General features: G+C 37.6%; 1 protein-coding gene across 1 annotated transcript in view; it reads left to right on the top strand.

The window, feature by feature from the left end:
- The first annotated feature begins 770 nt into the window (after window positions 1–770).
- FNIP2 (folliculin interacting protein 2) overlaps window positions 771–13,771 on the top strand; it is a 32,486-nt gene continuing 19,485 nt past the window's right edge. The window contains exons 1-7 of the mRNA XM_009893720.1: window positions 771–955; window positions 7,597–7,723; window positions 11,125–11,259; window positions 12,356–12,456; window positions 12,539–12,610; window positions 13,204–13,304; window positions 13,461–13,550. Coding sequence (XP_009892022.1) covers window positions 771–955; window positions 7,597–7,723; window positions 11,125–11,259; window positions 12,356–12,456; window positions 12,539–12,610; window positions 13,204–13,304; window positions 13,461–13,550 — 811 coding nt within the window. The remainder of the gene's footprint in view (window positions 956–7,596; window positions 7,724–11,124; window positions 11,260–12,355; window positions 12,457–12,538; window positions 12,611–13,203; window positions 13,305–13,460; window positions 13,551–13,771) is intronic.

Raw genomic sequence — 13,771 nt, forward strand, 5'->3', positions numbered from 1 at the left:
AGCTTTTCGAAATAGTGGTTTCAGATTCTTGGCCAAGCGTAACTACTGCTTGTCCTTCAAAGTAAAAGCATTACAGTGCAGAATATCTAGTGTGTTTCTTGGTGTTGGTCTTTTTTTTTTTAAAGTGATAACCATATGGCAATGATGACAGATTCTTATTTGCTCCTAAGCTATATGAGGTTGCTAGGGGTTGTCAGATGACACTTGCTCACATGAGAGCCATTAACAGGGTGTTGTAGCCAGTGTTAGAACAACCTTGCAACTAAGGGCGAGTCACTGCAAAAGCAACTATGCTTTTTTTTTTTTTAAGAGGCCATATGGTTCAGTCTTGTGACTACATAATTGCCAGCTACCTAATCACATACCAGGAAACAAACATAGTTAAAGTCAATATTAGCTGTTGTATCTGCTACAGCTTTGTGCCAGGCTTGGTAGGAAAAACTCCTAACAGCAGCAAGAGCAAGTCTACGATGGCTTCTGAAACTTGAAAGTCATGTCTACTCCTCTGTCTGGAATAATTGCAGCAGTACATTAGCTACAGCCTTCTTTCTGCATTAATGGCTTATAGAATATATGAAGATCTCTTTGCCTTTTTTTCCCCTAACAGGAAATTCAGCAGACCATATTCCTGTCTAGGGAAGAAAGCTGATGGTAAATTGCCATCGTTAATGGTTGATCTATAGTAAAGAAATCCACTTGAGTCTATATCTCTTCAGCGGGTATTTAGTTTCTTTGAGGGAGCTTTACAAGAGGATTTGTAGCAAAAGAAAATGTGTGGGGGTACACCAAAAGCTACAAATGGCACAGGGGGACAAATTGAAAGAGCAAGAAACAGCAACGATGTGCCACTTGGAAATAATCTCTCTTGTACCAAATTGGATGAAAGGATTAGAAAACCTTTGAGAGACCAAAGTGTCAGCTGTGTGAGCAAAGTGACTAGACTGCTGCAAAACAGGTATGCATGAAACTTTTTTAATATATATGATTTTTGACAAATAATGGACTTTTTAAGTAGATATTAGACTTGTAATCATGTGCCTGAAAGGCTGTTTTGTAAATAATTGGAAAAATTCTGTTAGAAGCTTATTTTTGCTGGTGATGGTAACTGATACTCCAGAAAGTCTTCCCTGTTGTTTGAAACTGAATCTACAATCTTGACTCTGATGTGTAAGATTTATGTATATGCAAACTGAGGCATGAAGGATAATTACTTTTCTTTTCAGTTAAGGTTAAATAATCTTGCCTTCTCTTTCTAGTTTTCTAATTAGTTCCCCTCTTATTTTTTTTGCCACCTCCTGTGTTAGTGGGTCAAGTAGTATCAATGTGCAGAGCAGACAGGAGAGAATGCTGTGGAGGAGGAATGCAGAGGGGGGAACCCTCTGCTTTACTTGTAAATGACTTCTAGATCAAACATTACATCAAAGTAATCTGGACTATGAATATTGTTTCTTTGACTTTTGTGGTGTCTTTTTCAGATGTGTGCCAGCATGTCTCAAATGTCTGAGTCTCTACTGCTGTGTAACTGTGTTGAAAATATGGTTCAGGGCAGCTTTTTCCAAATTCTAACACCCAAGGGCGTTATAACAAATATTCTACATTCAGGATTGCTGATCTAAGAAGCAGAAAAATATAGATAGCTGTATAGGTGTGTTTCAACCTCTTTATTTCTCTAGCCTAGAGATGTTACACTGAAGTACTGAGTGGTTAGTCACTTTCAAAAAAGTTTTAAGGTCAGCTGAAGTAGTTTTTGAATGTAAATGAATAAGTCACTCTTCAGTTATTGCATGCATGCATGCTGATTATTATGAAGGTGAACCAAAAGCTTTCTTTGTAAAGATCAGGGTTTGGAGATCTATATTAACTGAAAATACTGATTCAAGGCAGAATGGGGCAAATTTTTTGTGACTTTTTTCCAGAAACAAATGAGTCTGCTTTCTCCTAAGTAAGAGAGATCTCCTTGTCTCCATGTCTCTTATCTGTGATGGCAGAAATGTTGAACAAGCCAAAGAAAAGTAGCTTATATGCCCATTCAAGAGAAAATAAAGAAAACAAGCTTAATATGGAATCTGGGGAGAAAACTTGCCAGGATATCTGCAAGCTGTTCCAAACTTGTGGCATTCTCTCTCTCTCAAAAAAAAAAAAAAAAAAATATCTGTGGTGTTTTAGTGTCTTTAGTAGACCTGGTTTTCCTGTTGTATGAACGTAGACAGCTTGATTTTATTTATTTTGACTTGAAGATGATGTTTATTAGTTCTAGCATCTTCCACATGCAGGAAGGATCCACTCTGAAGGTGAGGCTAGATAATCTGAGCTCTTCAAACAGACTGCTGATGAAGGGAGTAATCATATTGCCTATTCTTCCTTTGCTTTCTGGCATATTGCTCTTGTCCTTTTTCCCTTTGTGCTGGCCTTGGCCTTTCCAATCCTTTTGGAACTGGTTCCCCTTAGGGAGTCAGTTCAGCTAACTAGGCAGGCAGAAAACTGGCTCGGGAGCAAGAAAACTCAATTAACATTCTAACAGCCTCAATACTTATTTGGAATGTATAGGGAACGCTTTCTTTGTGCCCTTTCCTAAATGTACAGGATGGATCAAGTCAGTGTAACTCATGCTGCCACCAAGAGGTGGAGGTTCCACTGCCTTCTGCTTCTTGCTTCCTTTTTCCAGCTCCGTTTCTGATCAGCTTTCATGTGCTGGGACAGACTTGTGCTGCTGTGGAGAATTTGGTTAGCTTACAGAAGGGTCCAGCAATTACCAGAGCAGACAAGAGTAATAGGAGGGGTCACGTAGTTATGAAAAGAGGAGAAAGGATATGTGGGGCTCTTATTTTTGTGGTCAAATAAGAAAATATTATGTTTGGTCAAAATAGCCACATTTAACTTGAAATATGAGTGTCTGCACAAGCTCATATTAATATAATTCAGTTAAATTTTAAGAATATGCAGGACATGACATAATGTATTGTTTTTAAGACGAAGTGAAACATTTCAGTTAGCTGTCAGTCTTTTCACTTCCTTACCTTTCTAGGGTGTAATGTTATCAGAAGCCTGTTTTGTCATTTTGCAGTATGTTGACACTCAGGTGGCTAAAAAACCCCACTCTACTATAGTTTTATTCATTTCATTTGTAACATTTATTTTATAAGTCTTAGCGATATGTATTCCTTCAGCACAGATCTTTTATCATTCTATTTATTAAGTAGTTCTTAAACAGGAATTGACCATGTGAGTTTGTTCTTGTGTCAGCAGAATGAGAAAATTTATATAAACAGGGCTAAAGCAAATGATGTTTCAGTTAGTGTTTAGTGAAACTTACTTTTGAAGGCTTTTTTTAAGCTGACTGAAAGAAGCAACAGTTGTTATCCAAAAGCAGTGATTGTAGCACACTTATTCTTGCTAAAGTTAGAAATATGAAGCTTACCCTGGGGATTACGGAGTTTAGTTATCAGAAGTAACGCTTTCAGCAGTAGGTACATGTGCAAAACGACTGATATTATATAACTCTCACATAGCTTTCTGCAGTACTTATGTATGGTTGGGTACACTGGCTTAGACAGAAACAGGGAAAAGGCAACAATCAACAGTGTGCCAGTTTAGATTTTATGAAATGAGTATAAGGAAAACAACTGAGTCTTGAGACATGAATTAAGAGAGTGTCAGGAGTGGTGGTGAAGAGCTGAAAGAGCACTTCTGATAAGAATAAATATTGGTATTTGTTATAACTGGACATGGAGTAGACTGTTGGAATCTCGTAATATGGTGCAACTGGAAAATAAGGGGCTTTTTGTAAGTATGTTCAAGGTTTACTTTCTAGTCCAAAAGTGGAAGAATTAATAATTTTGTTACAGAATAATGTTCAAATTGTGGTGCAAGCTTTTAACATAACACTTTTATAATCTCCTCCTTCCTCTTTAGAATCTCCTCTACCGATCTCCGACAAATGCATCGTATTTTTTTTGTTGCCTTGAAGTTAACATTAGTTCATATTGTGGCCTTGGAGGAGGAGGGGAAAGAGTCTGTTACCTCCTTCACTATTTATTTTTGGAGGATAGAAATAGATATCCCTTGGTCAAACTTGGTGGTTGAAATTGATTAGTGAATTAAGAAAAAATTGGGCAAGGTGAACCTGCATGCCTATAGGTTGCCTGTGAGCAAAGGAACCTTTTTTCCTTATGAAAAGACAGGCTAAAATATTTGTTGCCTATTTCAGATATTTTGGTCTTATTTTTAGAAATAACTGATGGAAGAGTGAAAGGTTTTTTCTTCTTAGTCAAACCTTTAAGCTATTACTTTCTAACATCTAAAGGAATATGTGTGACAGTTTGTAGTATTTTTTTTTCATTAACTGATATTTAGTGTAAGAGAATCTTATCTCTCTTTCAAAATCCGTATGTGAAGAAGAAACAAATAAGCAGGTGCCTTTCAGCATTGCTAAATAAGCAAGAAACTGACACAGAGCTAAGTAAGGTTTGGGTTTTACGCATGTGAAAATGGAGCTGACCACTGAGTTTGTGTATTATCTGTGTTCTTCAACACTCTGCTTTTAGGAGTTGATCGAATACTCCTGCTGTCCCTGTTTTGGGGGGCTATAATAAGCTGGCTTAAACAATAGAGGGTGGAAGTACTGGAAGCTATCTGCTCATCAGCTTTTGTGATTGGGCGGGGGGGGGAACATCCTGGTCATCTGACTAGTCTTGGGCCTGGTGCTAGATTCCATGTGGAAGTAATGAGACTTTGGGATTATATATGCCTGTATAACTTGCCTATAGATATGCTTGCTCTTACCAAATGAGGTTTTAGTAGGATGGATTTCTTCTGTGATGGGTAGGGCTGCTGCAGGAACTGCATCTGTGTTCTGGGTAACTCAAAGCCGGAAAGCAAAGACTTTATTAAAACATACATTTGATATTTGCTTGGTACTATAAGAAGAATTATCTGCAGTTACTTCCCTGGATTTGGTCTATTAGTCACATAAGGCTCTCTATGATAGATTTTATGTAACTTCTTAGCTTGTTCCTGTCTGGTGCTAGAATCTGTTTGAAGTTTTGAAAGACTGCAGCAATCTTTAATTCTAGCATGCTGTGTGGAAAAGGCACCTCAGCAGGCTGTGAAATTGGCTTTTACTTCAGCATTTGTTATAAAACCCAGTTCACATCTTACACAGAAGTTGGCACTGCACAAACACAAGAAGTTTGATTTAGTGCAGAATGTGGGAGTTCACCTGCTCATAAAGAAACCTAAATTCATGCAACACAAGTATTGAGCATGCTTTTAGCAATGGTAGACAGATACAGGGCTGGATTGGCTCAATTCGGGTCTGAAATGAATCTTTCTCCGTTTAGACTTGCAGTCCTGTGGCCTGAACTATGGACCCCGCTGTGCCAGTCCTGGAGATAAGCAAGGTTTTGATCGTGCATACAACTCAAATTACAGCCATAGAGATGTACCTTTTCTTTGTCATTAAAAGGAGGGAAGACCTGTGGCCTTGTTAAGAAAGCAGCATAGTTACTTCAGATATTGTCTGTTGCAGAAAGTCTGTAAGTAAATAGGTGGCTGTATAACTGAAGAGGTATCGGTGTATCTGGTGCTAAAGAGCATCAGATCCATGCGGCAGACTAAAATGAAGTCTATTGATGGCTGTGACTTCTCTTGCGTTCTGTGTAACTGGATTTTGTAATAGCATTGCACAGGCAGTGGGCTGAGAAACTTGTAACAGACTTTTAAAACAGATGGTGTGGTTGCAGTTCTCTGTATATGTGAGGTGTGTAGGATCTTTGTTGGGCAACTATCAACAATGGTATCAGGTCTGATCTCATGCAGGTTGACTGAATGCTGTGACTGTCTTTGAAAGGGAAGACTTGAAAAGAAATCTGCCTGGCACTCCTAGCATTTTGGAGGCAACATGTTACAAACAAAAGTTTCCCCATTGTTTGATGGCAAAACAGCCTTTAGCGTCGTTCCATGATCTGGCTTTGATGTGTACTGGACCCTTGTATATTATGTACATAGAATATATTTGTATAAGATTGCCTTACAATGGACACAGGTGCCTGGCTTATTCTGTCCCAAGGTATTTAAAAATAGAATAAAACCTTCCAGATTGATGAGACCTTTCAGCTTTGAAAAAGGTGCCTATTTAGGCTTATTTTTCTTTCTAGATATATAGAAAGGGGAGTTGATGTCTGAAATGCAAGATGAAGCACAAAGAAGAAATGAAGCTGGCTTTACTTATGATTATTTAAAATTTGCAAGTCTCTGAGTGTGCTCCGAAAGCAGTTGCCCATGGTTACCTTACTGACTCTAGCAGGAGTTGATGGTGTTTACCTCACTATTGATTTATGGCTGTTAACAGAGCATGGAATAAAAGAAATAACTTCAGAAATTCTTGTATTTCAGCTGTACAGAGATTTTGTTCTCTTCCCTCAATTCTCCATTTCCCTTCTCTGCAGGGCATAGTTTGGGAAAATTCCTAAATGAAACATCTTTTTAGGTGGGAGATCAGTGTGGCCTTGACTGAAGCCTGTTATGCAATTTGTTAAACCAACAGTTGTACTCTTGCCCCCTAGATGCAGTCCATTCAGGTCAGGGATGAGGCAATATGACTGAGCACCAGTGCTGTGTGGCACTGCTTTATGCAGTAGTAGGTTTTTTCCATTAGTTCCAGCTCGTCAGCTACATAACATGAAAACCGTTTTCTGTAGCTGAACCTGAGGACAAGCAAACCTCAATGCTCTGACATGCAGACCGACTCCCTTTGGAATTAGGAAATAAAGTCTCTTGCCATCGCAGCCATGATCAGTTGTGCTCCTCAACCTCCTGTGGTAGTGCAAAGAGGCAAGTTGTGTGCCATGGCGTATCTCTGAGGAACGGGCAGATTCTGGCTTGAGAGAGTTGTTTTGCTTCAGGTTGAATCTCAGTGGTATCTTGGTTTCATCTACTAAATGAGTTTCATCGTAGTCGGAGATCAAGTCTCGGTAATCTATGATTGCTCTGTAAACCCTGAAACATCTCAGAAAAGAAAGGGGAAAAATAATGGAACAACATAAAGCTTGCCTTTCAGTTATAAGAATTAAACTTGGGAAAAATCATAACTTATATTGACAGGAATAGGTCAAAAGGAATTGGGTTTGTGTCATTTAGAGGAGAGGAGAATGAGGGTGGGTGTAAGCCTTGATCTTGTGAAAGGCTGCAGTAAAGAGGATGGTAATCCATTGTTCTTTATTGCCACTGAGAGAATTGCACAAAATAATACACCTACCTTGCAATAAGGATGATCCAGACTGTGTATGGGGAAGGGAGTAAATTTAAGGGTAGTTAAGCCCTGGAGCAGATTGCTGAGACAAAGTTTTGTGTTCCCTTTCTGGAAAATTTTGAAGAAAGATTGGATGAAAATTGGTCTGGCTGTACCTGCCTGTGTATGAGTGACACCATGCTTAGATCCTCCTTTCAGTTCGTTTTTGGTCAGAGTTCTGTGGTTACAGCCTGATTCTTGTAAATGCTGAGTAAAAGATGTATTTGCCGAATACCCATTTCTTCACTTAAATAAGCCTGCAAAGTAGTAAGCACAGTATTTTAACATCTTGTGTTCATAATCTGCAGCTGGTCCTCTTCAGAGTTTGACTTGAACGAAATCCGCCTGATAGTTTACCAAGACTGTGAGAGGAGAGGCAGACAGGTCTTATTTGATTCCAAAGCAGTCCGCAAAATTGATGAAGCTGTGGTTCAGGTATGAAATGCTAATTTTGCTTTTGTCCTACTGCTCTTTTGTTTCCCTTCCCAAAAGCAGAAATTCTAATATGACAGCGTCAACTTCTTAATCTTCCTTGTGATCTTTTATTTGACCTCAATTCTGTGATAGCTGCAACAGGAGTGTGTTAGATTCCAAAAAGGCTATGAACTCATATCTAGTATTTGGTATTTATAGTATAAATATGGTATTGAAACTTAAGAACTTGAACCTGATTTGCTTTCAAACAAAGCAATCTATACCTCTTTAAACTAAACTGAGTATTTCCTCAGCCTTTTTAATGTTGACTGGGATTGCTTTTTGTTGTTAGCCCTGGTTGTGCAGTCCCATTCTTCCAGTGATGTCTAGCATGTCTCTAAATGTGCTTGTCTTCCTTTGTTTGGATTAGTAAAGTTGTTGGCTTTATGTGAATTAAAACAACTCCGCTTAAGCTAACCGTGCTGTAGCGTGTAAGACTGACACATGGCAATATATGGCCACATAAGTTTTTAGGACACACATAGAAGCAAGAGTAGATGCTGTCAAGATGCAAATTCTTTCTGCTGTTTTCCAGGCACAGAAATTGTGAAGTAATACTTCAAGCAAGCTTAAGTGATTTTAAGACAAATAAAACAGTAGTATTTTATGTTTTGTGGTAGTTTTGTTTTTTGTTTGTGTTGGGTTTTTTCCTCTACTGGCTCCGTGTTTCTCTTCTACATTAAATTATTTCAATTTTTTTGTTTGTTTTGAAGTCTGTTACAACCAGCAGCTTCAGCCTGTCAGACTAGCATGGTTTATTGCAGAGTCACTAGCTATATATGAATAGTTGTGACTTGTAGAAATTGCTTATGAAGATGCTTAAAAAACAGCAGTACTTACTTCAGTCACACTGCAAATATGCCACTGTGCCAAATCAGTAAGACTGAGCATCATCAGCTGATGACTGATCATCTGCTTAAGAGGGTAAATGGGTCAGACTGGTCTGTTGATCTTGCTCTCCCTTTTCTCCTCCTCCTCCCACCCCCCATCGAGGTCATTACTTTGTATATTAAAGTTGATTAAAAACACACATTATGTGAGAAAAATATATTTCTGGCTTCATTTAAATACTCAAATTATTCCACTTGCTTGAACACTTTAAACGTTAACTACAAAATGTTCTATCAGTAACTCTATGCAAGACTTAAATAAAACAGGTTATAACCTCCCTCGTAACACACAATACCAGCTATAATCTGTTTTCTAGCCAGTCACTAGTCTAGGTAACTAGACTAGTTTTAAAACAGCCAAAGCACTTTGAGTGGCATGGCAAACACACAGATGTTAAAAGTGATCTTGAATGTTTTGTTGGTTGTTTGGTATGTTATCAAATAGCGAACCTAAAACTTGATTCATTTAAAGTTAAGGCAAAATTACTCTCAAGCTCAGTCGTGTTTAAACTAAAGGCAATAAAGAGTGTGTGTATATACTGTGCACTTACCCCTTTTCCTGAAATACAGTCAAGCTTACTCACACTGAATATTCAAATGCGTTGTTTATCTCTAAAGTATATAATAAACTTACCTGGGGGAACTAGCAGGTCTGTATTCCATTTAACCCTATGTTTGCTCACTATACTGCATTTCTTTTCAGTGTTCTTAATCTAATCTCCAATTCTTTCTGCAGATGGCATATATCAGACCACTTTTAGTAGGCACTTTTTGTCAATAGCTCATTCAACACGTGACTACAGACACCGGTGCATTTCTAAAGTGTTAATGACAGTCACATTGGGATTAGATAAGCAATAGCACATAAATACTATGCCAGGTAAAACTGCACAAAAGGAGTGCAAATATAGGATAAAATACAGAAGTCTGGGATTACTTTTTTTCAACATGCTAGTAGGTTTATTTGTAAATTGGTAAAGGAGATCTACTATCACTGTAGTTTAAACTCAACTTTTCAAAAAATGACAGATCGTCTGCTCTACTTTTCTTGGCTTGCTGGTCTTTTTCTTCTGCATCTTTCCTTTTGCCTATTTCATTATCTTGACCTTGTGACTTGAGTATTCTGAAACTTACTACAGTTATTGCACTGTAGTATTCAAAGTGTTCATCTTGAAAATCAGTCTTGTGGAATACTGGATTCTACTTTTATTTCCATTTAATTTCCTGTTATTGTTCTTTTCTTGTCTTGCTGAGTGCAAAATATGGCTATGACTGCTCTTTACTAGCATCTACGTTATTACTATTTCTTTTTGCCTGCTTGCTTGTCCTTTCTGTAATCTATCTACATGTACCCTGTTGACATTTTAAAAAAAAAAAAATTAGTTGATCTCTCTCAATGCACGTTCCCAATGTGGTAAACCATGCTGGTACAAAGTGAGACTTATAAAAAATACACTTCATTCTGATGTGCACCAGATGAATGAATGTTTACATTAATACACATTAAATATATGTTCATTAAGGGATTTTTAATTTCTTACATATATAAAAAGTTTGAGTGTGAGAGAAACTTTCTAAGCAGTTTCAGTTGCTGCAAGGTTACAGTTTTGCTCCCTTCATATAAACCATTCAAGTGCATGTTAGAAGTATTTTTGAAATAATGTGGCCTTTTTAACTGACATCTAATGGACATTCAAATTGGGGCGGGGGAAGGGGGAAGCAGGAAGCAGCCGTCAAAGAAAACAAGAAACTCATTAGGTTTTGTTCAAAACTGTATTAAGCAAATGCCAATGAATTCAATGCAGCTTGTTTTATGAAACATGTATGAATACCATTAACATAATCAGTATCTTTCTGAGATTTTGTTAAAACATAGTGACTTAAGAATAAACTTTGAATTAAACAGTCATCTGGATTTAAGCATTTATTTGCTTGTTTTTTGTTTTTTTTTTGTTACACAACTCCTTTACAGGTTTAACAAATAGTTTTTATAACCCAGTAATTCTACCAAATTATGCATTGTTCACTCCTTGTTTTTGCTGGTTGTTCTTCTGTTTAAGAAATCTGTTAATCAGTTGGAGAGCAAAAGTTATATGTAATTCGAGTGATTAATTGTGCAAATGATTACAGAAATTGGTTTGTGAGCAACCCATAAGCTGAGATTTTGTTTACAGAAACTTTGGTGAACATTACACAGAGCAATTCATAACAATTGGGAATGATCTGCCAATGAAACTTTGACTGATGTGTGATATACTTGACTGATAAAATAAATGTGAGAGTAGATCTGCACTTTCTCTGATGCTGGTCTTTTAAAAAAATCTCTTAAAACATACATATATTTTTGAACCAAATAAGGGTGTCTTTTTCATTGTTTACCTTTAGTTTAAGAAAAAACTTGCCATGGTATGTTTACAAATGGAAGTTCTCATGTTTGCTTTGTTTTCATCATACTACTCTATTTTTACACAGAAAATGGCAGAGGATGCTTCTATAAAGACTTCTGCCAAGAACTGCCAAGCAAGCAATGGGAACAACAATATTTCTTCCCATAGCCCCTCGATAAGCTGTATGCAAAATATCAAAGAACAGATACCGAAGTATCAGGTAATGTTCATTACTTGCTTGTATTTATCTGTTTTACTAAAGAGGTTTGTATATAAAAGCCTTGACTTATATGCATTGAATGACTAGGTATGCTTTCAGTATAGTACCAGTTAACATTAACCTTGAGATATCCACTGTATCTTTAAAGTGTTGTAGAGTAAGAATGTGTGGGTACATCTTAACCTTTTGGTCTACCTTGGTCTTGTCTTTCAAAGAGTTACAGAAGATATTTAATAGCATTATTATTTGTGAAGGTCATAAAGCACTATACCAGTCTCTGTTCTTGTTTTGAAAGATGTCTACCTGTGCTTCGTATCAGTTCTGAAAAAGCTGTTGAACATGGTATATTAAAAGTCCCTTCAGTCTGTCTTACTATAACATGAAATTTTTAAGAGAACTATTTTTTAGGTACTCTGGTTGTTTCTCAATAAAGGCATAAACGTTTCATCTAGAAAAATGTAATTTGAAGCATGTGTAGATTAAGGCAGAAAAAATATATTTAACTAGAAGGTAAGCAATTTCCTTCAAAATTAACAAAATTCTCTCCATATTTGCTATTGAAGATGAGTCTGAAACAAAATAAGAAATTGGTCTGATTATATTTTGGAACACAGCCTTCACAAATTATTTTCCAAACAAATATGTTTCCAAGAAGCTTTCTATAATGGCAGGGAAGGAGAATTTACTCATTTGAATGAGGAAGACAGTTTAATGCTTGGGGATTCAGACCACAGACTCTAAGTCCTGTGAACACCTACAGGTTTCATCAAATACTCTCTTATATGGGAGTGTTGCTGGACACAGCTATTTCTTTTGGAAATGCAGTACATCTTTTTTCTTCTTTCTTGCCTTTGGAGGTCCCCTTGTAACAAGGGTAACAATGCCCATTTGGTGAGCAAAACAGAGTACGTCTTCCACTTGTACTTACTTTATTTGCCCTCACTGTGTTAGAACCACACAGGATCTTAGTCTGCCTGGGAAAGCAGAAGTTACTTGTATTCTCCATTCAAAATGTAACACTATGGCACTATACTAAATTGAAGTATTATGCCAAGTTTTTACTGACTTTGCTCTTCCCATCTTCTTGTCTGTGTAGTACACCAGACCAGCCTCTGATGTCAACATGCTTGGGGAAATGATGTTTGGCTCAGTGGCAATGAGTTACAAAGGCTCCACCTTGAAAATTCACTATATACGGTCAGTGTTCTTTTCTGTGATGCACTCTCCTGTCAGGCGCTCGGAACTGATGACTCACTGAAATGACTGTTTATCCTTTCAGCTCTCCCCCACAGCTGATGATAAGTAAAGTCTTCTCAGCCAGGGTAGGAAGCTTCAGTGGAAGCAACAATAAGTAAGAAACTTTCTTTTTTTTTTTTTTTTTTTTCTCCTGTTCAATGCAGTTGTCTTTCCTTTTCTCCTTTTGTAGTCCTTTTGTCACTGCTTCTAAAGTTGCCCTAGCCGGAGTGGAATAGTCTAGTAGAAAATCAGAAATGGCAGCTGTGGAGAAGATACTCTTGGCCAGGCCACCCAAGTTTAAAATCTCTCAGAGTTTCTGCTGCTTAATTTGTCCAGGAGACATGCAGTAATCTTCAGAGGTTAGGTGCTTTGGACTATCAAAGCCTCTGTCTCTTCCTGCTGCCAGAAGGGTGAAGAAGGGGTATATGTTAAAAAGCTTTGTGTCCTTGTACCCTACTTCTGTTTCCTTCAACAATGACAGAAGAGATGCTGTTTTTCATCTGTTTCCTTTTTCCTTGTCCCAATATGGGCAAACGTGGATAAGATGAATCCCAAATGTGACATTCAGAATACCTACTGGTCCTTGAGTTTGATTGTAAAGTTAATCTTCAACCTTCTTTTTTCCATAAAATGAGCCTAATTCTTAAGCTAATATCAATGCCTGTTGATTGTATTCTTAAGGAACACCGGCTTTTCCCCCTTTTTTAGCTTACAAGATAGCTTTGAATACATCAACCAAGATCCTGGTCTGGGAAAGCTGAGCTCGAATCAGAATGGTTTGGGAACCTGTCGCAGTGGAAGTAATTTAGGTAAATATTTCCAGGTTCTATGTCTTTCTGACAATGAGGTCATCTGTTTGTTCAGTGTGTGTGTTTTGGTTTTTTTCTCCATGCATCACCTTCTTTCTTTTTTTTTTTTTACTTTTTTTTGCATTGCATTTTCTCTACATTGCTTTTGTTTCCTAGGTGTGTTACAGCTGTGTAGCAGCAAACTGCTGCAGGGTGTGTCTGAAGGAGGTCCCCTCCGGCTCATCCGCAGTGCTTCTTTCTTTGCAGGTTTGTGTGGAATGCCAGCCACAGTGTGACCCATCCATATGCACACACAAATCCAGCTCCTTCTGGATCCTTGCAGGACATACATAATTCCTCTCTAGAAACAGAAAGGGCTAAAACAGTGGCAACGGATGTATCTGACTTATACTTGAAAACCTTTCTGCCAAAGAAATAGCTAAGTTAATGGGTTTTTGTTTGTATTTCTTTTCTAATTCCTGTGTTTA

Source organism: Charadrius vociferus, unplaced genomic scaffold, assembly GCF_000708025.1.
Source record: "Charadrius vociferus isolate BGI_N301 unplaced genomic scaffold, ASM70802v2 scaffold59, whole genome shotgun sequence".
Classification (NCBI taxonomy): Eukaryota; Metazoa; Chordata; class Aves; order Charadriiformes; family Charadriidae; genus Charadrius; species Charadrius vociferus.